Source organism: Scyliorhinus torazame, chromosome 7 (genome assembly GCF_047496885.1).
Source record: "Scyliorhinus torazame isolate Kashiwa2021f chromosome 7, sScyTor2.1, whole genome shotgun sequence".
NCBI lineage: Eukaryota > Metazoa > Chordata > Chondrichthyes > Carcharhiniformes > Scyliorhinidae > Scyliorhinus > Scyliorhinus torazame.
Window position 1 is genome coordinate 23,148,245 of NC_092713.1, and position 25,303 is coordinate 23,173,547.

The following is a 25,303-nucleotide window of genomic DNA, read 5'->3' on the forward strand; positions in this document are numbered from 1 at the left end:
CCTCGGCATTTAGCCCCCCGTCCCCCTCCTCGGCACTTAGCCCCCCGTCCCCCTCCCCGGCACGCACTTTCCCATCCCCCTCCCCGGCACCCAACCACCCCCCCCCCCCCCCCCTCCCTGGCACGCAACGCCCCATCCTCCACCCGGGCACGAACCCTCTCGTCCCCCTCCCCGGCACGCACCTCCCAGTCCCCCTCTCCTCGGCACGCACACCCCCGTCCGCCTCCCCGGCACACACCACCTCGTCCCCCTCCCCGGCAGTCATCCTCCCATCCCCCTCCCCGGCACGCACCTCCCCGTCCCCCTCCCCGTCGGTCATCCTCCCGTCCCCCTCCCCGGCACGCACCTCCCCATCCCCCTCCCCGGCACGCACCTCCCCATCCCCCTCCCCGGCACGCACCTCCCCATCCCCCTCTCCGGCACGCACCCCCCCATCCCCCTCCCCGGCACTCACCCCCGTCCCACTCCTCGGCATTTAGCTCCCCGTCCCCCCCTCTCCCCCCCCCTCCCCCCCCCCCCCCCCCGTCCCCCCCCCCCCCGTCCCCCCGTCCCCCCGTCCCCCGTCCCCCCGTCCCCGTCCCCCTCCCCGTCGGTGATCCTCCCTTCCCCCTCCCCGACACTCACACCTCCCCGTTCCCCTCCTCGGCACGCACCTCCCCCCTCCCCGGCACGCACCTCCTCGTCTCCCTCCCCGTCGGTCATCCTCCCGTCCCCCTCCCCGGCAGGCACCCCTCCGTCCCCCTCCCCGGCACGCACCCCCCCGCCCCCCTCCCCGGCACGCACCCCCCCGTCCCCCTCCCCAGCAGTCATCCTCCCGTCCCCGGCAGGCACATCCCCGTCCCCTTCCCCGGCACCCCCCCCCCCCCCCTCCCTCCCTGGCACGCAATTCCCCGTCCCCCTCCCCGGCAGCCATCCTCCCGTCCTCCTCCCCGGCACGCACCCCTCCGTCCCCCTCCCCGGCACACACCTCCCCGTCCCCCTCCCCGGCACGCACCTCCCCGTCCCTCTCCCCGGCACGCACCTCCCCGTCCCCCTCCCCGTCGGTCATCCTCCTGTCCCCCATCCCGGCACGCACCTCCGTCCCCCTCCCCGGCACTTAGCCCCCCGTCCCGCTCCCCGGCACGCACCTCACCGTATTCCACCCCGGCAGTCATCCTCCCGTCCCCCTCCCCAGCACGCACCCCCCTGTCCCCTTCCCCGGCACGCACTTTCCCATCCCCCTCCCCGGCACCCACCCCCCCCCCTCCCTGGCACGCACCTCCCCGTCCCCCTCCCTGGCACGAAACCCCCCGTCCCCCTCCCCTCCCCGACACGCACCTCCCCGTCCCCCTCCCCGGCACGCACACCCCCGTCCGCCTCCCCGGCACACACCACCTCGTCCCCCTCCCCGGCAGTCATCCTCCCATCCCCCTCCCCGGCACGAACCTCCCCGTCCCCCTCCCCGTCAGTCATCCTCCCATCCCCCTCCCCGGCAGGCACCCCCCGACCCCCTCCCCGACACTCACCCCCCCCGTCCACCTCCCCGGCACGCACCTCCCGGTCCCCCTCCCCAGCACGCACGCCCCCGTCCCCCTCCCAGGCACGTACCCCCCCGTCCCCCTCCCCGGCGCGCACCCCCGTCCCCCTCTCCGGCACTCACCTCCCCGTCCCCCTAACCGTCGGTCATCCTCCTGTCCCCCATCCCCGGCACGCACCCCCCTGCCCCCCGTCCACCTCCCCAGCACGCACCTCCCCGTTCCCCTCCCCGGCACGCACCCGCCCCCCCCCTCCCCGGCACGCACCTCCCCGTCACCCACCCCGGCACGCACCTCCCCATCCCCCTCTCCGGCACGCACCCCCCCGTCCCCCTCCTCGGCATTTAGCCCCCCGTCCCCCTCCTCGGCATTTAGCCCCCCGTCCCCCTCCCCGGCACGCACCCCCCCCGTCCCCTTCCCCGGCACTCACTTTCCCATCCCCCTCCCCGGCACCCAACCACCCCCCCCCCCCCCCTCCCTGGCACGCAACGCCCCATCCTCCACCCGGGCACGAACCCTCTCGTCCCCCTCCCCGGCACGAACCCCCCGCCCCCCCCCCGTCCCCCTCCCCGGCACGCACCTCCTCGTCACCCTCCCCGGCAGTCATCCTCCTGTCCCCTCTCCCGCATGCACCCACCCTCCCCCTCCCCGGCACGCACCTCCCAGTCCCCCTCTCCTCGGCACGCACACCCCCGTCCGCCTCCCCGGCAGTCATCCTCCCATCCCCCTCCCCGGCACGCACCTCCCCGTCACCCTCCCCGGCAGTCATCCTCCCGTCTCCCTCCCCGGCACGCACCTCCCCATCCCCCTCTCCGGCACGCACCCCCCCATCCCCCTCCCCGGCACTCACCCCCGTCCCACTCCTCGGCATTTAGCTCCCCGTCCCCCTCCTCGGCACGCACCTCCCCGTCCCCCACCCCGGCACGCACCTCCCCATCCCCCTCTCCGGCACGCACCCCCCCGTCCCCCTCCTCGGCATTTAGCCCCCCGTCCCCCTCCTCGGCATTTAGCCCCCCGTCCCCCTCCCCGGCACGCACCCCCCCGTCCCCTTCCCCGGCACTCACTTTCCCATCCCCCTCCCCGGCACCCAACCACCCCCCCCCCCCCCCTCCCTGGCACGCAACGCCCCATCCTCCACCCGGGCACGAACCCTCTCGTCCCCCTCCCCGGCACGAACCCCCCGCCCCCCCCCGTCCCCCTCCCCGGCACGCACCTCCTCGTCACCCTCCCCGGCAGTCATCCTCCTGTCCCCTCTCCCGCATGCACCCACCCTCCCCCTCCCCGGCACGCACCTCCCAGTCCCCCTCTCCTCGGCACGCACACCCCCGTCCGCCTCCCCGGCACACACCACCTCGTCCCCCTCCCCGGCAGTCATCCTCCCATCCCCCTCCCCGGCACGCACCTCCCCGTCACCCTCCCCGGCAGTCATCCTCCCGTCTCCCTCCCCGGCACGCACCTCCCCATCCCCCTCTCCGGCACGCACCCCCCCATCCCCCTCCCCGGCACTCACCCCCGTCCCACTCCTCGGCATTTAGCTCCCCGTCCCCCTCCTCGGCACGCACCTCCCCGTCCCCCACCCCGGCAGTCATCCTCCCGTCCCCCTCCCCGGCACCCACCCCCACCCCCTCCCTGGCACGCACCTCCCCATCCTCCTCCCGGGCACGCACCCTCCCGTCCCCCTCCCGGGCACGAACCCCCCCCGCCCCCCCCCCCGTCCCCCGTCCCCCTCCCCGGCACGCACCTCCTCGTCACCCTCCCCGGCAGTCATCCTCCTGTCCCCTCTCCCGCATGCACCCCCCCTCCCCCTCCCCGGCACGCACCTCCCTGTCCCCCTCCCCGGCACGCACACCCCCGCCTGCCTCCCCGGCACACACCTCCCCGTCCCCCTCCCCGTCGGTCATCCTCCCATCCCCCTCCCCGGCACGCGCCTCCCCGTCACCCTCCCCGGCACGCACCCCCCCATCCCCCTCCCCGGCACGCACCCCCGTCCCCCTCCTCGGCATTTAGCCCCCCTTCCCCCCCCCCCCCCCCGGCACGCACCTCCCCGTCCCCCTCCGCGTCGGTCATCCTCCCGTCCCCCTCCCCGGCACGTACCTCCCCGTCCCCCTCACCGGCACGCACCTCCCCCCCTTCCCCCTCCCCGGCAAGCACGTCCTCGTCCCCCTCCCCGGCATGCACGCCCCTCCCAAGCACGCACCTCCCCATCCCCCTCCCCGGCACGCACCTCCCCGTCCCCCTCATCCGTCGGTCATCCTCCCGTCCCCCTCCCCGGCACGTACCTCCCCGTCCCCCTCACCGGCACGCACCTCCCCCCTGTCCCCCTCCCCGGCAAGCACGTCCTCGTCCCCCTCCCCGGCATGCACGCCCCTCCCAGGCACGCACCTCCCCATCCCCCTCCCCGGCACGCACCTCCCCGTCCCCCTCATCCGTCGGTCAACCTCCCGTCCCCCTCTCCAGCACGCACCTCCCCGTCCCCCTCCCCGGCACGCACCCCCCCCAGTCCCCCATCCCCGTCACGCACCCCCCCCCCGCCCCCCGTCCCCCTCCCCGACACGCACCTCCTCGTCTCACTCCCCGGCACGCACCTCCCCGTCCCCCTCCCCGGCACGCACTCCCCCCCCCTCCCCGGCACGCACCTCCACGTCACCCTCCCCGGCACGCATCCCCCCGTCCCCCTCCCCGGCACGCACCTCCCCATCCCCCTCCCCGGCACGCACCTCCCCGGCCCCCTCCACGGCATGCAACCCCCCGTCCCCCTCCCCGGCACGCACCCCCGTCCCCCTCCCCGGCATTTTGCCCCCCGGCACGCACCTCCCCGTCCCCCTCCCCGTCGGTCATCCTCCCGTCTCCCAGCCCCGGCACGCACCCCCCCCCCCCGTCCTCCACCGCGGCACGCACCTCCTCGTCCCCCTCCCCGGCAGTTATCCTCCCTTCACCCTCCCCGGCACGCCCCCCCCCCCCCCCCGTCCCCCCGTGCCCCTCCCCGGCACGTACCTCCCCGTCCCCCTCCCCGGCATGCACCTCCCCCGTCCCCCTCCCCGGCACGTACCTCCCCGTCCCCCTCCCCGGCACGCACCTCCCCCCGTCCCCCTCCCCCGTCCCCCTCCCCGGCAAGCACCTCCCCGTCCCCCTCCCCGGCACGCACCTCCCCGTCCCCCTCCCCGGCAGTTATCCTCCCGTCCCCCTCCCCGGCACGCACCCCCTCCGTCCCCCTCTCCGGCACGCACCTCCCCATCCCCCTCCCCGGCACGCACCTCCTCGTCCCCCTCCCCGTCGGTCATTCTCCCGTCCCCCTCCCCAGCACGAAACCCCCCGTCCCCCTCCCCAGTGGGGGGTTGGAGAATCGCGCCCTCTGTTCCTAAATGTTGAACACTTCAGCACAAGAACACAAGTAAGAGGAGCAGTTGGTTATATATATATATAGATATAAATGATTTGGGTGAGAATGTAGGAAGCATGGTTAGAAAGTTTGGTGACATCAAGATTGGTGGCGTAGTGGACAGTGAAGAAGATTAGATAAGATTGCAACAGGATCATGACCAATTGGGCCAATGGGCCGATGAATGGCAGATGGAGTTTAATTTGGATAAATGTGAGGTGATGCATTTTGGTGGATCAAAATCAGGGCAGGACCTACTCAGTCAATGGTAGGGAGTTGGGAAGAGTTACAGAACAAAGAGATCTCGGGGTACAGGTTCATAGTTCCTTGAAGGTGGAGTCGCAGGTGAACAGGATGGTGAAGAAGGCATTCAGCCTGCTAGGATTTATTGGTCAGAATATTGGTCAGAGTTGAGACGTCTTGTTGAAGTTGTACAAGACATTGGTAAGACCACACATGGAATACTGTGTTCAGTTCTTATAGGAAGGATATTGTAAAACTAGACAGAGTGCAGAAGAGATTTACGAGGATGCTACCAGGACTTGATGGTCTGAGTTATAAGGAGAGGCTGGATAGGCTGGGACTTTATCCCCTGGAGCGTAGGAGACTGTGACAGTTGAGGAGTATTTATCTAAGATCTGACTGATTAGTCGAGGTTGTAAGCTACCAGACAAAGTCTTGTGAATATCTAAAGTAAGACTCGCTATATGGGAGATCCAATTATAGTATACACAATGTGCCTTGTGTTCACTACCTTCAGTGTACAGGAGAGACTGTGACTTCGATGACTATCTTATCCTTAACGTGACTAAATAGTTCTAATTCTTGAGAGCTAGGCATGGGCAAGTGACCCTCCAGATAGCCTCAAAGGGTGAGAATATGATGAGTCTTAGTTAAATGTCACTCTTATTTAGTAAAATAGACACGGATCTGTATGGTAAAATATATACGCAATTTATTTAAAGAAAAAGGGTTATACAAGTGTTTTGATAAATGATACAGTTTGACAGATACAGGATACGTGATGAGTTAGCCTGTGACCTTCTTAACTACATAATTAATTAAGCTACAAACGTTTCATACTCACAACGGCTAGTTGTCTCGGAATTCGATGCTCAGTCACGAGCAGAATTCTACGAGTCGAGACTGCAGTTTGAACACCCAGTAATATCCGAAACACTTCTCCAAGCGAAACTCTAACTTTCGCAGCTTTTGCTTGAATATTTATATTGTTTTTACACTCAGGGAGAGCTCGGGAGTTCGAGGGGAGCCTTAGCATAGCCCCTGCTTCTGAAAAACAAGTTAACTCCCCACAGTTATTTCGAGACAAAGAACAGTCTCTCTCTTGGTTGGCAAGGCCTTAGTTCCAGGGAGGCCTATCAGGGCACCTGTTTCTAAAGATTCGAGGTTGATACCTCTGGTAGCTATCTCCAGAAAATCACCAGCCTCCTTTCTTGGCAGGGTCTCTTGCCAAGGAGCAGCCTCCCTTAGTGGCAAGGCCACTAGACAAGCAATAACTTCCCTTAGTGGCAAAGCTTATTTCCAGACAAGGCCACAAGACTTGATGAGTTCACTGCATCTGCACTCTTACACAGATAATACATATTAAAAAACATTATTGCGATAAGTAATGGTTTACATTGATAATGGACTCATCAGTCATCAGTTTTTAATCTAGGGTTAAATAAATGATTTAATATCGCATCAGCTCTGATCAGCTTATAATATAAAGTGAATATATGATTTAATATAAAATCAGTTCTGATCAGCCTTTAATATAGGTGGATGCCGCCACAAGACTTAGGGGTGAACTTATAGAGGACTTTAAAATAATTGGGAGCATAGATAAGGTAGATAGTCAACATGTCAGGGGCTGTTTAGCACAGGGCTAAATCGCTGGCTTTGAAAGCAGACCAAGGCAGGCCAGCAGCACGGTTCAATTCCCGTACCAGCCTCCCCGAACAGGCGCTGGAATGTGGAGACTAGGGGCTTTTCACAGTAACTTCATTTGAAGCCTACTTGTGGCAATAAGCGATTTTCATTTCATTTCATTTTCATTCTTTTCCCAAAGGTAGAGGTGTCTAGAACTAGAGGGCACAGGTTTAAGGTGAGAGGGGAGAGATACAAAAGAGACCAGAGGAGAAATTTCTTCACACAGCGGGTGGTGAGCATCTGGAACAGGCTGGCAGAGGCAGTGTTAAAGGTGTGAAAGATTTTGCCTTTTATAAAGCAGTTAGACAGTTCCATGGGCAGGGTGGGTATAGAGGGATACGGGCCAAATGCAGGCAAATGGGACTAGCTTAGTGATAGAAACTGGGCGGCATGGACAAGCTGGGCCGAAGGGCCTGTTTCCATGCTGTAAACATCTCCTTAGCTCAATCCTAAATGATTGGCTGCTTATCCTAGCCGTGAATCTGTGATTTTGGATTCCCCAACCAGCAAGAACAAGCTCTTGGTCTCCACCCTCTCGAGCCCCCTCGGAATCTTGTACGTTTCAATGAGATCACCTCTCCTTCTTCTAAACTCCAGAGAACAAAGATCAATACAGCACAGGAACAGGCCCTTCGGCCCTCCAAGCCTGTGCCGGTCATGATACCACCCTTGGCCAAAACCCTCAGCACTTCCTTGTGCCGTATCCCTCTATACCCATCCTATCCAAGTGTTTGTCACGATGCCTTTTGAACGGCGTTAATGTATCTGCTTCCACAACCTCCCCTGGCAACGCGTTTCAGACACTCACCACCCACTGCATAAAAAACCTGCCTCGCATATCTCCTCTAAACTTTGCCCTATGGACCTTAAACCTATGCCCCCTGGTGACTAACCCCTCCATCTGGGAAAGAGTGCCTGCCCACCCACTCTATCCATGCCCCTCATAATTTTGTAGACCTCTATCAGGTTACCCCTCAACCTCCGTCTTTCTAATGAAAACAGTCCGAGTCTATTCAGATTCTCCGCATAGCTAACACCCTCCAGACCAGGCAACATCCTGGCAAACCTCCTCTGCACCCTCTCCAAAGCCTCCACATCCTTCTGGTAGTGTGGCGACCAGAATTGTGCGCAATATTCCAAGTGCGGCCTTACCAAGGTTCGATACAACTGTATACTCAGTGCCCTGTCCAATGAAGGCAAGCATTCTGTATGCTTTCTTGACTACCTTGTCCACTCGTGTTGCCACCTTTAAAGATCTGTGGACCTGCACACACAGATCTCTCTGACTTTCTATATTCCTAAGAGTTTTGCCATTTACAGTATATGTGCCCTCTATGTTAGACCTACTAAAATGCATTACCTCACATTTGTCCGGATTAATTCTCCAACCTATCTATGTTCTGCTGTATTTCTGACAATCCTCAACACTACCTGCCGCTCCACCAACCCTGGTGTCATCCACAAACTTACTAATCAGACCGGCTACATTTTCCTCCAAATCCTTTATGTACACTACAAACAACAGAGGCTTAAGCACCGATCCCTGTGGAACACCACTAGTCACAACCTTCCATTCAGAAAAACACCCTTCTACTGCTACCCTTTTCCTTCTGTGACCGAGTCAGTTCTGTATCAATCTTACCACCTCACCTCTGATCCCGTGTGACTTCACCTTTTGTACCAGTCTGCCATGAGGCACCTTGTCAAAGGCTTTACTGAAGTCCATGTAAACAACATCCACCGCCCTCCCCTCATCAATCATCTTTGTCACCTCCTCAAAAAACTTGATCAAGTTATTGAGGCACATCCTCCCCTTCACAAAACCATGCCGTCTATCGCTTATGAGTCCATTTGTTTCCAAGTGGGTGTAAATCCTGTCCCTGAGAATTATCTCCAATAATTTACCTACTACCGACGTGAGGCTCACCAGCCTATAGTTACCAGGATTATCCCTGCTACCTTGCTTAAACAGCGGAACCACATTAGCTATTCTCCAGTCCTCTGGGACATCACCTGTAGCCAATGAGGATACAAAGATGTCAGTCAAGGTCCCAGCAATTTCCTCCCTTGCTTCCCTCAGTATTCTGGGGTAAATCCCATCAGGCCCAGGAGACTTATCTGCCTTAATGTCTTTTAAATCACCCTACACCTCCTCCTTTTTGATGTCAACATTACCCAGACTATCCACACACCCTACCCAAGAATCATCTTCCACAAAGTCCTTTTCTTTGGTAAACACTGATGCAAAGTACTCATTTAGTACCTCACCCATTTCTGCTGTCTCAACGCATAGATTCTCCCCACTGTCCTTAAGTGGCCCAATCCTTTCCCTGACCACCCCCTTGCATTTTACATATGAATAAAAAGCTTTGGGATTCACCTTAATCCTACTTGCCAAGGACATTTCATGACCCCTCCTAGCCCTCCTAATTTCCTGCTTCAGTACCTTCCTACTTTCTTTATACTCTTCCAGGGTTTCGACTATCCCTATCCTTCTAGACCGTACAAAAGTCTCCTTTTTCTTTTTCACGAAGTTCACACTGTTTCTTGTTATCCAAGGCTCCCTAAACTTCCCATACTTATCCTTCGTTCTCTCGGGAACGTGACTTTCCTGATCAACTGTCACTTCAAAGACTCCCACATGTCCGATGTTGACTTACTATCCAACAGCCGCACCCAATCAAAATCTTTAATTCCTGTCTAATGTTATCGTAATTTGTCTTTCCCCAGTTTAGCACCTTAACACGAGGGTTACCCTCATCCCTGTCCAAAACCCTTAAAACCTACGGAATTGTGGTCACTACTCCCAAAATGTTCCCCTACTGAAATCTCAAACACGTGTCCAGGCTCATTCCGAAATACCTGGTCCAGTACTGCCCCATCCCTAGTTGAACTCTCTACATATTACATTAAGAAGGCTTCCTGGATACACCTTACAAACTCTGCCCCATCCTAACCCCTGACACTAAGTGAGTCCCAGTCAATATAGAGGAAATTAAAATCCCCTACCTGTTACTTTTGCACCTGTCCAAAATCTCTCTACTTACCTGCTCCTCTGTCTTTCGCATGCAGTTGAGAGGCCGATAATAAATGCCTAACATTGTGATTGCCCCCTTCCTGTTCCTGAGCTCTACCTAGATTGCCTCATTTTATAAGCCCTCCAAGATGTCCTCCCGCAGTACGGCTATAATATTCTCCTCAACCAGTAATGCTACTCCCTCTCCCCTTTTACAGCCCCCTCTATCTCTCCTGAAGCATCTATATCCTCCAACGTTCAGCTGCCAATCCCGCCCTTCCTTTAACCATGTTTCTGTGATACCCACAACATCGTAATTCCAAGTACTAATAAGTGCTCTATAGGCCTAATTTTCTCAGCTTCTCCTCATAGCACAACCCCATGTCCCAGGGACCAATTTAGTGAACCTTCACTTTACCACCTCCAATGCAAACATATCTTTCCTTAAATATGCAGACCAAAACCGCACGAGCTGGGAAAAGTTTGTTATCTCTGCCAGCCGGTATTGCCAGCATAATTGGTTTAAAACTTTCTGGACCCCACTTTTTGGGGCATGGGGATTTCCTGCAGGACCTGCCCGCGCCGGTTCTGTTGCAGATGGGTAGCATGCAAATTTGGTGTTCCTACAATTACCATAATTGTAGCTTGGGGCCAAGTGAGTTCCATGCTTCGTGCTGCTTCTGCACCCAGCAAGGGGTCGAGGAGCAAGTGCTAAGAGCATGAGCTGAAGCCAGTCTGCTTTACTTAAAAGCAGTCTATCTGTCTCAAACAGTAATGGTGTTGGAATTTAAAACATGCAGGGCAAACACCAGAGAAGAAGGAGGGTTGCAAAGTGACTCATGTGGCACTGGAGGCCTTGGCAGTTGAGGTGGACAGGAAGAGAGACATCATGTCTCCTTCGGGACCTAGGAGGCCTTAAGCACCACCCTCAGAGCAGACTGGAAGAAGATGGCCCGGCAGGTCAATTCGCAGAGTGTTGACCTGAGGACCTGACAGCGATGCTGCAAGAAACCTGATGACCTCACGCAAGTGGGCAAGGTCATTGAACGCATCTTCACATTGAATCTCCCAATCGGCCAGAACAGCAATCTCTCACAGTGCTTAATTCACCTTTCCCTAACACTCACCTTCTTGAGCCGGCACCCCAGCATCTACTGGAAGTCATTTGAGAAGGTGCCACATCAAAGGTTAGTGTGTAAAATAAAAGCTCATGGTGACGGGGTAACATATTGACATGGATAGAAGATCGGCTGGCTAACAGGAAACAGATGGTAGGCAGAAATGGGACTTTTCCTAGTTGGCCACAGGGGTGCCACAGTGATCAGTGCTGGAGCCTCAACCGTTTACACTTTATCCAAATGACTTGGATAAAGGGAGCAAAGGGATGGTTGCCAAATTTGCGGATAACACAATGATAGGTAGGACAGTAAGTTGTGAAGAGTAAGCAAGGAGGCTACAAAGGGATATAGATAAGGTAAGTGAGTGGGCAAAGATCGGGAAAATGTGGGGAACTGTCCATTTTGGAAGAAAACGTGAGGAAAAAAAATCATATTCTCTAAAAGGTGATAGATTTCAGAGATAAACGCAGGTTACTGCGGATGCTGGACTATGGAACAAAAACAGAAAATACTGAACAATCTCAGCAGGTCTGACAGCATCTGTGGAGCGAGAAGGGAGCTCATGTTTCGAGTCTGAATGACTCTTTGTATAAGCTGGAGAGAACTGGAAATAGGATGAGATTTATATTGTGGGCGTGGGGAGGGTAGAGTGGGGCAGTGGGGCTGGATGAGGGGGCCAGTGATAGGTGGAGATTGACAAAGATGTCATGGACAGTAAGACAAAGGGAGCGTAAATGGGGGTGATTAATGCTATGAAGGGTGCTGATAGTGGCACATAAAGAGATTAGAATGTGTTAATGGCAGAACAAAGGTGAGCAGTGTGTCAAAGGACAACTAGGAACGGGGAACAGATATCTCAAGTGGGGGAGGGGGGGCAATGGTGAGGGAAAAACAGATCAATGGAAGAAATGAAAATGAATTGATAGAAATAAAAATGGGGTGAAGGTGGACGAGAGAGTTCACAGTCTGAAATTGTTGAACTCAATGATAAGTCCGGAGGGCTGTAACGTGCCTAATCGGAAGATGAGGTGCTGTCCCTCCAGTTTGCGCTGGGCTTCACTGGAACATTGCAGCAGGCCAAGGGCAGACATGTGGACGTGAGAGCAGGACGGTGAGTTGAAATGGCAAGCGACAGGTGGAGCTGGGTCCCGCTGTGGACGGACCGGAGGTGTTCTGCAAAGCGGTCACCCAGTCTGCGTTTAGTCTCTCCGATGTAAAGCTCTTGGGGGGGGTTTCTCCGGGTCTGCTAGCCAGCCATGAGAATCATGATGGCACTTAGACAGTGCTTTGCATGACCAACGGACATTCACAGTCGACGAGGTAGTTTTGAAGGATCATCACTGGTGCTTTGTACAAAACCTGGCAATCAATTTGCTCACAGCAAGGTCTGACAAAGTTCAATAACGATCAGCTGATATTGGCCAGCACACCAGAGACAACCATCCTGCTCTTCTTTAAAAGCAGTGGTTAGCACTGCTGCCTCACTGCGTCAGAGACCACGTTTCAATTCCAGTGGTGTCACTGCACTTGTAATCCAGAGGCCTAGGCTAACGCTCGGGGGTCATGGGCTCAAATCCCACCACGGCAGCTGGTGGAATTTCATTAATCTCTGTGGAATATAAGGTTTGTGTCAGTTATTGCGACCATGACAACTATCATAAATTGTTGTCAAAACCCACCTGGTTCACTTTAGGGAAGGAAATCTGCCGTCCGTACTTGGACTTAATTGGCTGCACTGGGCTTTGGAATGCCCAGTGGTCAGGAAAGGTGCTACATAAATGCAAACCTTTCAAGTAATTGTCATCTTGCCTGGAAATCTCGAAAGCTGTTTTGTTTTTACTGAAGAACATTCAGCTCGAGTTGTCCTACCTCGTCGCTTCAGGAACTCCATCGTCCGATATATAAAAAGGCTCCAGATCATTATATTCTTCAAACACTCCCCACCGAAATAGGGCCCACTCGTGAACGAATACTCGCCCTGCAAAAACAAAGTGTGTTTGTTGTTCAAAATTGTGAAAATTGCTTTCACTTTCTGTGAAGTAGCAATGGTGCTTCAGAAAAAATAAACTGGGCCAAGGTCCTCTCAGGCATGTTAAATGCACCATCAGCGGCATGAGGTTATTCTGTGGCATGACAAAAATAAAGAATATTCAATGCCCCCCTGTTCATGGTGGTTTCTGCAGCAATGTCACTGAGCATGGCACAGAATTGGGGTGTCAAAGGATCCAGCCGAAAACTTTAGTTCTCTAACTTCCTGATGGGAAAGGAGCCTGGAAACTATGTTTTTCAGTTGTAACATTGCGGGGCGCAGTCCAGAGAAGGGTGGCCTGGATGGCACAGTGTTTACCACTGATGCCTCGCAGTGCCAGAGATCAAGATTCAATTCTGGCCTCCGGTGACTATCTGTGTCGAGTTTGCACTTTCTCCCCATTGTAATGATATGTATATAGTCAGTATAGTGAAGGGTTAATAATCACATCTATGTTTAAATCAAACAGTGGAGGGCATTACTAATTCACTGTATAAAAGACAGCGGGCGGGATTCTCTGATCCTGAGGCTAAGTATTGACGCCATCGGAAACGCCGTCACCCAAGATCCGGGTTGGAGAATCGGCGGAGGGCCGCGCAAATTGCAACCCGCCGCCCCGATGCCGGGTCGCAATTCTCCGCAAAATCCGCACCATTGGGGCCGGCGTGGTTGGCGCGGCGCCGGTCGGGGGCCGTTCTATGCAGCCCCTCCCCCTGCGATTCTCCGGCCCAGATGGGCCGAGTGGGCGTACAAAAATACCCGAGTCCCGCCGGCGGCATTCTAACAAGCTCTGAGCCAGCGGGACCTCGGCGTTGAAGGGTCCGGGAGCGGCCTGTGGGGCCGGTGGGACTGCGCATGCGCGTGTTCGTGCCTCCAAGGGCCAGAATTGCTGATGCTGGGGCCGTGTTGACGCCATCAAGAAACGCCACGCCGTTTCCGATGGCGTCAACACTTAGCCTCAGGATCAGAGAATCCCACCCAGCAATTCTGGCCCCTACAGGGGGCCAGCACGGCGTGGAGTGCTTCACGCCGCTCGAGCTGCTGATCCGGCTGGAGCGGAGTGGGTCCGGCGCGAACCCACACTTGCGGGTGTGTTTAAGGCCACCTAAAAGTGCGCAAAGCCCCTCCAAGTATAAGAAGGAACCCCCACGAGAGATTCGCTCCCTTGGATTCGGCTCTCAAGTGGAGAGACCCATCGACCAGCATCACCAGAAACAAGTAAGTTCAAGGTCAATGCTCGCTACCAGACGGACGACCTTAGCTGTTCTCCTGCTACCTCTTCGAACCCAACAGCCTCAGATCCGAACAACGGCCATTGTTTCTCTGACTAAGTGGGCACACGAAGTTAAGTATAGGCGTTAGCGTTAGAGATAGTTTAGTTTGTAGTACTGTTGTGCATGAGTAGATCTTACTGTGTGTGTAAATCAATAGTATTGACTTTGAACTAACTAACTGGCGTATTGGCTCTTTGATCAGTATTCGGGTTGAACCTTGTGGCGGTATCGAGAGATACCTGGCGACTCTGAAAGTAGAAACATAATTAGGATTAAGAAAGGTGACCATATTGACCGCCATATTTATAACCAGATAAACAGAGCAACATTACTGGCGACATCTGATGGGACTCGACCTAGAAGTGGCTTTGTCACTCCGAGAGAACCCAAATTTGAATTAGAATCCAATTGGAAAAAGAAAAACCACAAGCGTAAGACCAATACCGGTCAGACCTCCAAGATTCGGAAGTGTGTTATTTGCATGCGTACTAACAGGGGTATAAGGTAAACCTGAGAGATTTTGTTGCGTTAAAACTGTCGGGAGTTTTATAGACCGGAAATTAGCTTGAGCCGTACCCATGTTTGCATCACCACTTTATTCCCCCCTGTTCCAAATTCGATAGAAACCCCAGAGATAGAGATAGAAATGGCAATGAAGGCAATGGAATGCCTTATGAACCCCCAGGAATTCGAGATCGCAGCGACCAGTAGAGTAGGACAGTGTCCCGTATGGGAAGAGGAAATTCGAAAATATCTCAAAGGGAAAGGATGGCCCCTTTGGAGTGAATTTTGTGCGACCGATGAAACAGGTCCCGGAAGTATAGGGCATACTTGGTGGGAGAACCTGACAGAGATCCATAGGAAGAGCTTCGGGAAAGCTCGTAAGCCGATGCCAATCGTGTCCTGCTTGGCATAATTGCGAGGCACAGAGGAGGTTGTGAGGACGCTCCGCAGAGAGATTGAGGAGAGAGACAAGAGTAGTGACGGAGACGTGAGTAAGTACAAGAAAGTTAACAGGGAACTGAGAGAGCAGTTAGCGGCGAAGGACAAGGAGATGGCGGATGTCAAACGGGCACACCAATCTTGTCTCGCCCATTTAAGCAGCTTTCAGTCGCAATATGATAAGGCCTACCAAGACACGCAAGGTAAGAGAAGAAACAGAACACCAAGTCGAGCAGTTACAGAAACAATGTAACGATTTAAAAGCAGCCCCACGAGCACTCCACAGTTCCACGACGGAACAAAGGCAGAGCTCGGTAGACCACGCTAAATGCCGAAAGCAAATTGCAGACCTGCAATCCCTGCTTTCTGTACAAATTGCCTTGAGAGGGTCGGTACAAGGGTTCTTTAGGCGGTGGCAACCGTTCTTAGACTTTCTGGCAGAACGCTAGACATTGGTCAATGGCAGCAGCAGCTCAGGGGGTGGAGGGGGGTTACTTTATTTTTGTTTATGTTATTTACACTGGAAGGGTCTGAGGGAGTGTATACACCTGTTGTCTTAAGTTGGGGTGTTAATGTTAATTTAATGTTTAGGTACGGAGTTTGGGGGGTTGCTTTTTTAGATTGTGTTTTGTACTTACCCCTGTTGGGTTCTTTTTTCTTTCTCATTTTGTTATTGATATTTTATGAAAACCTTTAATAAAAATTATTTTTTTAAAAAAATCATAGATGGCTGGTGATGCGCCCTCCAACCAGCAGGTGAAAGTACAGACACACCATGTGGTCTCAAGACAGTGGTCATGTGACAAGGCACTCCGCTATAAGTGGGGACACATCCGGTCATCAGCAGATGGTTGTAAGACGTACATGAGGGTAGTACAAAGAAACTCCATGATAACTTGCTCTGTAACAGATCGCTATCTTACAACGTGATTCAATAAAGATCCTGGTTTGGACAAGTCTCAAGTCATTTGGTAGATTCCTTGCTAGACATCGAACACAGAACAAAACAAAGGTAGGTAAAGAGTGTCAAAGTAACTGATCTGCTCCTTTCCTCTGTAATCAGTGATGAAGTACATACTTACAAGGGTTAATTACCTTTTGAGGCAAAAACAGGAATAAGACTGTTTAGTATAAAGTTTGGGGTGAAGTGAATATACCGGCCCTTCTCTCCACATCCACCATACTGTAGAGTGTACGGGTCATCTCCATATTTAAGGTACGATTCAGCAACGATCACATCAGCCTAGGGAAAGACAAATGGATGTTTTCATATGAGAATCACTGCAACAGAAACACACGCACACACATAACAAAAGGAGTACGCTACCTAGAGCAGAAATATAAATATTAGTAAATATCCTTGCAACACTTGGAGTTGAATTTTTGTGGGGTTTTCCCAATCTGTTGCCATGACTTTGTCCTGTGATTTGGCAAATGTCCACATTATGAGTAATTATAGCCGTGTTACTGAAAGGATAAGTAACCATCCAGGGACTACAGTGTTAAAGTGCCTTGTGTACTCAAAACTGGCTGGACATTCATCATAGTCCGAGAACTTTGTCCCATGGTGCCGAGTGGCCTGGAACAGTCCAGCATTAATAAACTGCTCTGGGTCCCTTCTCCCCTTTGACACCTGCCTCTGGCTCCTCCACTATTGGTGTCGGATCTTAATTTCAATGAATATTTCTGGAGCGGTTCATGTGGGCGGCACAGTGGCGTAATGGTTAGCACTGCCTCTTCACAGCGGCAGTGACCCAGGTTTCTGTTGCAGCGTTGGGTGACTGTGAAGTTTGCACACTCTCTGTGTGTCTGCGGGTGCTTCCTCCGGTTGCTCCGGTTTCCTCCCACACTCCAAAGATGGGCGGTTTAGGTAGATTGGCCAGATACATTACACCATAGGATCCAAAGATGTGCAGGTTAGGTGGAGTTATGGGATTACAGGGACAGAGGAGGGGGAGTGAGCCTTGGAGGGTCAGTGCAGACTCAGTGGGCCAAATGGCCTCCTTCTGCACTGTAGGAATTCTCTGTTTCGACTCCACCTCCTCCCACCCTCCTGGAGACAGGTGCCCGATTCATCAATGTCCCTTGGATCCAGCAGCGTATTTTCTAATTTTTTTCCCCATGTTCCCTGATGCCAGAAACCCATTCCGAGGTCTCCGATGGCCCCTCTATTCTAATATTTAATGGCAACCCCCATGTAATGCTCCTAGACTTTGGTCCCGTAACTGTTATGCTTCCTTATGTCATAAACTCCATTCTCAATACAGTACACAGCCCTGGATCAATGGAACCGAGACTCCTTGCCCCAATGCAGATTCCCAGAAGATCCAATGTGCAATATGGAGAGATGCTGGCCTCTACCCAGTCAGTGCTGTCAGAGCCTGTCACCTGGCTTTCCTCAGTACTACCATCTCCTGGAATGGCCTCTGTAAGGATCCTCCTGCTTAAACCTGGTTTCCCCCGTGTATCCCCTTTATTTTCTGTTATTTCTGGACAGTTGCTCGGACCTATGCCTTTCAGAAGGACTTCACTTTAATTTTAAAAACAATGGACCCCACCCCCGGCACAATGTACTGTTTGGTCTGGTCTCTGGACATCCCCGATACAATGTACTGTTTGGTCTGGTCTCTGGACATCCCCGGTACAATGTGCTGTTTGGTCTGGTCTCTGGACATCCCCGGTACAATGTGCTGTTTGGTCTGGTCTCTGGACATCCCCGGTACAATGTACTGTTTGGTCTGGTCTCTGGACATCCCCGGTACAATGTGCTGTTTGGTCTGGTCTCTGGACATCCCCGATACAATGTGCTGTTTGGTCTGGTCTCTGGACATCCCCGGTACAATGTGCTGTTTGGTCTGGTCTCTGGACATCCCCGGTACAATGTGCTGTTTGGTCTGGTCTCTGGACATCCCCGGTACAATGTGCTGTTTGGTTTGGCCTCTGGACACCCCCGGTACAATGTGCTGTTTGGTTTGGCCTCTGGACACCCCCGGTACAATGTGCTGTTTGGTTTGGCCTCTAGACATCCCCGGTACAATGTGCTGTTTGGTTTGGTCTCTGGACACCCCCGGTACAATGTGCTGTTTGGTTTGGCCTCTGGACACCCCCGGTACAATGTGCTGTTTGGTTTGGCCTCTGGACACCCCCGGTACAATGTGCTGTTTAGTTTGGCCTCTGGACACCCCCGGTACAATGTGCTGTTTAGTTTGGCCTCTGGATACCCCCGGTACAATGTGCTGTTTAGTTTGGCCTCTGGACATCCCCGGTACAATGTGCTGTTTGGTCTGGTCTCTGGACATCCCCGGTACAATGTGCTGTTTCGTTTGGCCTCTAGACATCCCCGGTACAATGTGCTGTTTGGTCTGGTCTCTGGACACCCCCGGTACAATGTGCTGTTTGGTCTGGTCTCTGGACACCCCCGGTACAATGTGCTGTTTGGTCTGGTCTCTGGACATCCCCGGTACAATGTGCTGTTTGGTCTGGTCTCTGGACACCCCCGGTACAATGTGCTGTTTGGTCTGGTCTCTGGACACCCCCGGTACAATGTGCTGTTTAGTTTGGCCTCTGGACACCCCCGGTACAATGTGTAATTTGGTTTGGCCTCTGGAGATCCGGTATAATGTCCATCCTAAAGCACCAGAACAATTTCACAAATATCATGTAACAAAAACAGAACTTATTATAAACAAACACGTTAGGAGCGGGAGTAGGTCATCCAATAAGATTTTGGCTGACCTGATTGTGCCCTGAGTGACACTTTCCTGCCATCCCTGATACTCTTTGACTCCCTTGTGAGTCAAGAATCTATCTACGTCTGCCTTAAAACTATTCAATGACCCTGCCTCCTCTACTTCCTGGGAAAGAGAGGTCCACAGACTCATGACCTTCTGCGGGACAAGAATTTCTCCTCCACTCTGTCGTAAATGGCAGATCCCTTGGGCGGGATTCTCCGCCCGCCAGCCCTGTTTTCCAGCGTGGCGCCCCCTCGCCAGCAGCGGGATTCCCCGCCACGCTGCCAGCGAATGGGGTTCTCCATTGTGGCCACCCCAACGCCGCCGGGAAACCCGCGGGTGTGGGTGCGTTGCGGCGAAGAGGAGGCTCCCACCGACGGAGAATCCCGCAGCTTATATTGAAAACCATGTACCCATTTCTCAACTCTGACACAAGCGATTGACACTTTAAGAGTTCATTGCAAAAGATTTCCTCTTTTCTTGTTAAATAGGGTATTCTTTAACTCACTATGGGTGAGTTGTTCAGTAATAGATAGTCAGTGCGACAACATGCACATTTAATCAAACCTTTAGGAAGTGTCAGATTCCGCTGGGAATTTCCGTGGAATTGCACCGGTTCTGCCGGAAGTTTGGCAGAAGCTTGGTGCAAAGATCCACTACCAAGTGTTAACAGGTTTTCAAGAGAATTCCCAGGGGCCAACAAGGATCAGGCTTGAAGGGATTTGTCAGTCTTCGCCGCTCACGTCTTACCTTCTCGTAGGATTCAGTCGTGGGTCTGTGAATGGAGCTGGAATTAACCGGCCATGTTCGAGGCAGCAGGATTTTCACATCCGAATAATAAACCTGTTGCTTGGTTGCCTGGTGAAGGTAGGAGGAGGCAGCTGTCACTATTTCCTGTGAAGCAAAGGCAAACTTGAAATCATGATCTTGCTTCATTAATGGAATGATCGCCGTAGAATTCTGTTCGGTTGGCGGTCGGCAGCACCACCCAAAGCTGCAGGCTGGCTGTCCGACCTCTCGGAATCTTTCCAAATGGAGAAAATCAAATTCGCCATCCGAGGGTCAGACGACGGCTTCCACAGAACGTGGGAGCCATTCACCCAATTGTTCCGGGACCTGTTTGTGGCCAACGAACAAGCAGAAGAATGGCCAGGTAGCCAAGAACCAGGGGAAAGTAGCCAAGGCGTGAGAGGGAGCGATAGACCCAGGGGAGAGGGCGGGGGGGGACAGCTAAACCTAAGAGAAAAGAAAGGTGAACCACCAGGAGAAGGGGAAGGGGGGCAGATGGGGAGGGAAGAGGACGGAGACAGGAAACAATAGAGGGGAAACAGAGATGGGAGAGGGTAGGCAAGGGAATAATAGCCGGAAGGAGAGCATGGGAGATGATAGCAAACTTGGCAAACACAGGAACAGAGAGCAAGGAAAATACGGGCAAAAGACGGGACGAGCGGCCGAAGCGGAGGTGAATGCGAGACGACAACGGCAGCGAAATCCGTCCGGGAGAAGCAAGTGACAACACCAACACCAGATCCATTCCCGTATTGCCCTCTCTGTATTGGACATAACCAATGTAATTGTTTCTCCGGCACCCAAATGTATATGCACCTCCCCAGTTCCCACCCCCCCCCCCCCACAAACAGGTGCCTTAGGTGTTAAAAATAATATTGCTAACTGTACAGAGTTGCTGTTGTTGAGCTAGTGTACAATATCATACCAGTTTTTTTTTTCTTTAGTTTTCTTCTCTTCTCTGTATATGAATTTTATTCTGTGTACATAACTGTAAATATACTTTGTTCAAAAACCCAATAAAAAACATTTATTTAAAAAAATTAATGGAATGCTGGCAGGGAAGAGGACTTAACATATTTCTTTCATTCTTCCCCCTTCTCATTCTAAACAAAGCAGAGGCTATTACACTTCTTCAGATAGCACATCAATATCTCACCTGAATATTTCCAATCATCTTGTCATTATATTGGATTCCGGGGTTAATGGCAATAAGTACGTCTCTATATCCATTATTCTCCAACTTTAGTCCAGAACCGTTTGTAATATAATCACACAGAAGATAGCTGAGCACCAAGTCAAAGGTTTTTTGAACCCTCATCATTGCACTCTGGCTTTGGTCTGCTCAAGAATACTTCCTGTGTATTAAATGACACATTGGCTGTGTCACTCACATCCTGAGAATGAGTTGAAAATAATTATTGGAGGGCTGTGCTTGTACTAAGAAGAGAGTGAAATGACACCAGAAGATTCAGAGTCTGCGACCATGACCAGGAGTTGGATTAGGAATAAATCTAAAACCACCAAACCAAACAGAAGGCATGAGTCCCTTCACACATTAAATTTATAAAAAGTCCCTTACTCTGAGGGGCCAGATGAGTGAAGTTTGAAGTGAATTTAATTTATGGCTTCAGTTCGAGGGAAGTCATTTTCTCATCAAGGTTTATACAGCCCAGACAAATTGATGATCAGAAGGATGCCTACCTAAACTTCTCGCCTTAACATACTCTGCACTTCAACACAGCGTAGGGCAATCATGTGGGAACGTGTTCTGTGGTTAGGTTTATTCATGTTGCAATCCTGTCAGAATTAAGTGCATGCTCTAATTATAAGTGAGAGCAATTGTTACTAATTGGGAAAAGGTTAGGGCGTTATAGAAAATAGGATCAGGGGTAGTCCATTCGGCCCTTTCACTCTGCTCTGCTATTCAATATAATCATGGCTGGTCCTCTTGCCGGGGTTTTCTGGCTATCCCTCGGCAGTTTTCTCCAGGTGAGTGTTAATGGTGCCATTAAGGGATGAAGAGTGTTTATGGCAGCAAAAGGTGAGATAGCAGAATGTGTTAATGTCATGGACATAGACAAGGGGGAGTGTGAATTGTGCCATTTCATGGACATAATGGCTCGTTTGCCCTTTCAACTCTTGCATGTCCACACGTCTGCCCTGAGCCTGCTGCATTGCTCCATTGATGCCCAACGCAAACTGGAAGAACAAAGCCTCATCTTCTGATCACCCCGCCCCCCCCCCACCTTTTCATTGTTTGGTGTTAGTAGTTTTTACGCACCTTGGCCTGCCCAACACAGCCCCACCTCTCCCCCGTTTGCCACCTGCCCCAGGTTGCTCAGTTTCTCCCATTAACACATTCTGCTATCTCACCTTTTGCCACCAATAGCACTCTTCATCCCTTAGAGGCACCATTGACACTCCCCTTTGTGTCATGTCTATGACATATTTGTCAATGCCTCCTTTTCCCCGACCTATCCTTTGTGGCCACCTAAAATGGTGTCCAGCAAGGGATGCTGGGAAAAGTGGTCAAGCATGTGGTCAAGCAGGCTGCAGGCAGATCAAATAAAACTACAGAAAAAGGCTTCGCAGACTTCAAACAAATTCACAGCTTGATGCGAATAACATAAGTAAAGGACTATCTCCAGGCCACCAACAGGATCAATAGAGCTGTCTTGTTAATCACAATTGTTTACCAGGCACAGCGTCACCTAACTTCCTTATTTGGATGGGCCTACATGTTTCCAACACTTTCAAGCATGGCCACTGAGTGCCCACCCCAAAATTGATGTGGCAGCCCCTGATTGGACTTTATCGATCAGGCTGATCGAGCCCTGATCAATTGATTGACAAATGACCCAGAGACCGCCCACCAAAAGAGTCACGAAATGCAAACAGCAGAAGAGTTACTGCACTGATTCATTCTTTCTCTGAGCAGCAGTAACTAACAACGGTGACGTCCACCAGCCGACGAAGGAGATCATCCACACTACCAACAGAAGGAAGACCAGAGCCAGAAGAGAACCAGATTGATAACCAACTACAGACAACAGGCCTGTATCTGCCCAATGCTTGTCAGCCTTTGCCAAGTCAAGTTCAGATCTTGGAACTATTGGGGTATAGTGTCACCTATGATTGGGAGTGTTTGATTGAATAACCATAAGCATTGTGTGAGCGTGAATAAATATTGTTCATTTTTATAAACTGAGTCTCTTAGTCATCTGTCCACCGTATACGAGTTAAGACACACTGTGGTTTAGAAAGGGCAACATTTTGGCACCCCAGATGGGACGCGATTAGCAGTAACGATTGTTGCTCTGAAAGATCCCACAAATCTAATTAAAATCAGAAACCACAGGTGTATACGATTAGGATCGGAAAGTAGGTCATAAACCGGACCCGTAGTCCAATCAACCCCCCCCCCCCCCCCCCATAGCCAGAGATGAGCGACCGGAGTTCGCAGGTAGCAAAGTGTCCCATATGGGAGGAGAACATTTGGGAATATATGAAGAGAAAGGGATGGGTCCTTTGGGCAGAATTTTGTGAGAATACAGAGACAGGTCCCGGAGCAATAGGACGAACCTATTGTGAGCACCTGAATAAAGCGCATGGAAAGCGCGTGCTAAAGTATAAGAAAGTGATTGCAGTAATGTGCTGCATGGCGCGACTAATGGGAACAGAGGAGGTCTTATCGACCGTCCGCATGCAACTAGCAGACGGAAAAGAGGAAGTAAAGAAATCATAGGAGCATTAAGAGAGGAAATAAAGCATTTAAACAAAGCACATCAGCAAGAGCTAATTCAAGTAACAAATGCCTGGAAGGAAGAAGGGAAGGTAAGCAGCACATGGCAGGGCGAGGTAGATAGAATAAAGAACGAATGGCAGGGAGACGCAGATAGAGCAAAAAGTGCCTGGCAAGGAGACGTCGATAGGGTAAACAACGCACACCAGCAGGAGATAGCAAAGCTGCAGGACGAGATAGCACAATTAAAAGTGGAAGGGCAAAAGGACGTGGCAAAATTAAAAGATGAGAGTCAGGATTAGGTGAAGGAATTAAAAGAGGAACAGCAGACAGAGATAAAAAGATTACAGAGAGAGCTGAAAAAGACAGGGAGATTAGAGATCTAAAATGTTCAAACCAGGCTAACGTGGTGCATTTAGGCAGCTTTCAAACTCAATGTGAAAAAGCTTACCAAGAGACCCAACGGGCTGCCGTGGTAAGAGATGAGGCCTAGCAGAAGGTCACCCGCTTAGACGTGAAGTGCAGCAATCTGCAGGCAGCATTAAAAGCGCTCCATCAGACCAGTCAGGATCAGCGACAAGCGACCGCTGACCATTCTAACTGCCAGCGCAAAATTAATAAATTAAAATCATTGCTCTCGGTCCAAGATGGTTTTCCAAGAAGTAGATTTAGGACTGAATTTAGGAGGAACTTCTTCACCCAAAGGGTTGTGAATCTATGGAATTCCTTGCCCAGTGAAGCAGTAGAGGCTCCTCCATTAAATGTTTTTAAGATAAAGATAGATAGTTTTTTGAAGAATAAAGGGATTAAGGGGTATGGTGTTCGGGCCGGAGAGTGGAGCTGAGTCCACAAAAGATCAGCCATGATCTCATTGAATGGCGGAGCAGGCTCGAGGGGCCAGATGGCCTACTCCTGCTCCTAGTTCTTATGTTCTTATGTGTACCTTCGGGACAGTTGAGTTAGGAGAGAAACAGAGGGCAGATTGGGCAGATCTTCATGAAAAGGCAAAAATGTACGTCATGGAGACCGAGAGTTGGGATCCCCCACCACAACCCCCAGAAATAACCATACCGAACGCGCCACCACTAACCACAGAGAAAGTTGTACCCGTTAAACCACCGGATTCACCGCCAGTGCCAATGCACCCAGTCAGCACCGAGAGGGAGGGAGGGGATAGCCTAAGCCGGGCAATTACCAAGACAACTCCACTTACAGTGACCCAACTGAGTGATGCCTGTAGTAAAATCACCACTACCGCAGACCCACACTGCTTCTTTGAGGAGATTAGACAACAGACAATAATGTCTGGGCGAGGCAAAAGGGAGGAAGTAAAACGCATAGTAACGTGCCTTAGTCTGTCAGTCAGGCCAGCATTACCATCACTCCAAAACGTGGGACAAGGAACTTTAGAGGACATGAAAGAGGCCATATCAACAGCAGTGGGATATAATAAGGGAGATCCCGTAGATGGTTTAAACAAATGTAGGCAAAGGAAAGGGGAACATCCGGCCGCCTTCGCTAGTCGGCACTGGATTCATTTTAAAGGGGTGTATGGAGACTTGCAGTGCTCTGCATTAGATAACTCCGACTCCTCCAAATGGGCACAGATGTTAGTATCCCACGCTACCGAGGCAGGCAAAAAGGCTTGCATAAATTTTGATCCCGCCTACCACACGCACAATGAAGCACAGGTTCTTCACCGCTTATCCAGAGTTTGGGAACAGTCAGTCCAGGAGACCCACGAGCACGTATCGATAAGGAGGCAACTATGCATCCTCTGAGGACTAACCAGGGTCCAGCGTGGAGAAAGGAGTGTAGAGAACCCCAGTACCCAAGG

The 25,303-nt window shown here is 52.6% G+C and overlaps 1 protein-coding gene across 1 annotated transcript in view; it reads right to left on the reverse strand.

Annotated features, from left to right (window-relative positions):
• LOC140426086 (calcium-activated chloride channel regulator 1-like) overlaps positions 1 to 21,042 on the reverse strand; it is an 84,547-nt gene extending 63,505 nt beyond the window's left edge. Inside the window, exons 1-4 of the mRNA XM_072510430.1 lie at positions 20,881 to 21,042; positions 19,686 to 19,829; positions 16,300 to 16,447; positions 12,829 to 12,937 (exon numbers count right to left, since the gene is read on the reverse strand). Coding sequence (XP_072366531.1) covers positions 12,829 to 12,937; positions 16,300 to 16,447; positions 19,686 to 19,829; positions 20,881 to 21,042 — 563 coding nt within the window. The remainder of the gene's footprint in view (positions 1 to 12,828; positions 12,938 to 16,299; positions 16,448 to 19,685; positions 19,830 to 20,880) is intronic.
• Between the last annotated feature and the right edge of the window lie 4,261 nt (positions 21,043 to 25,303).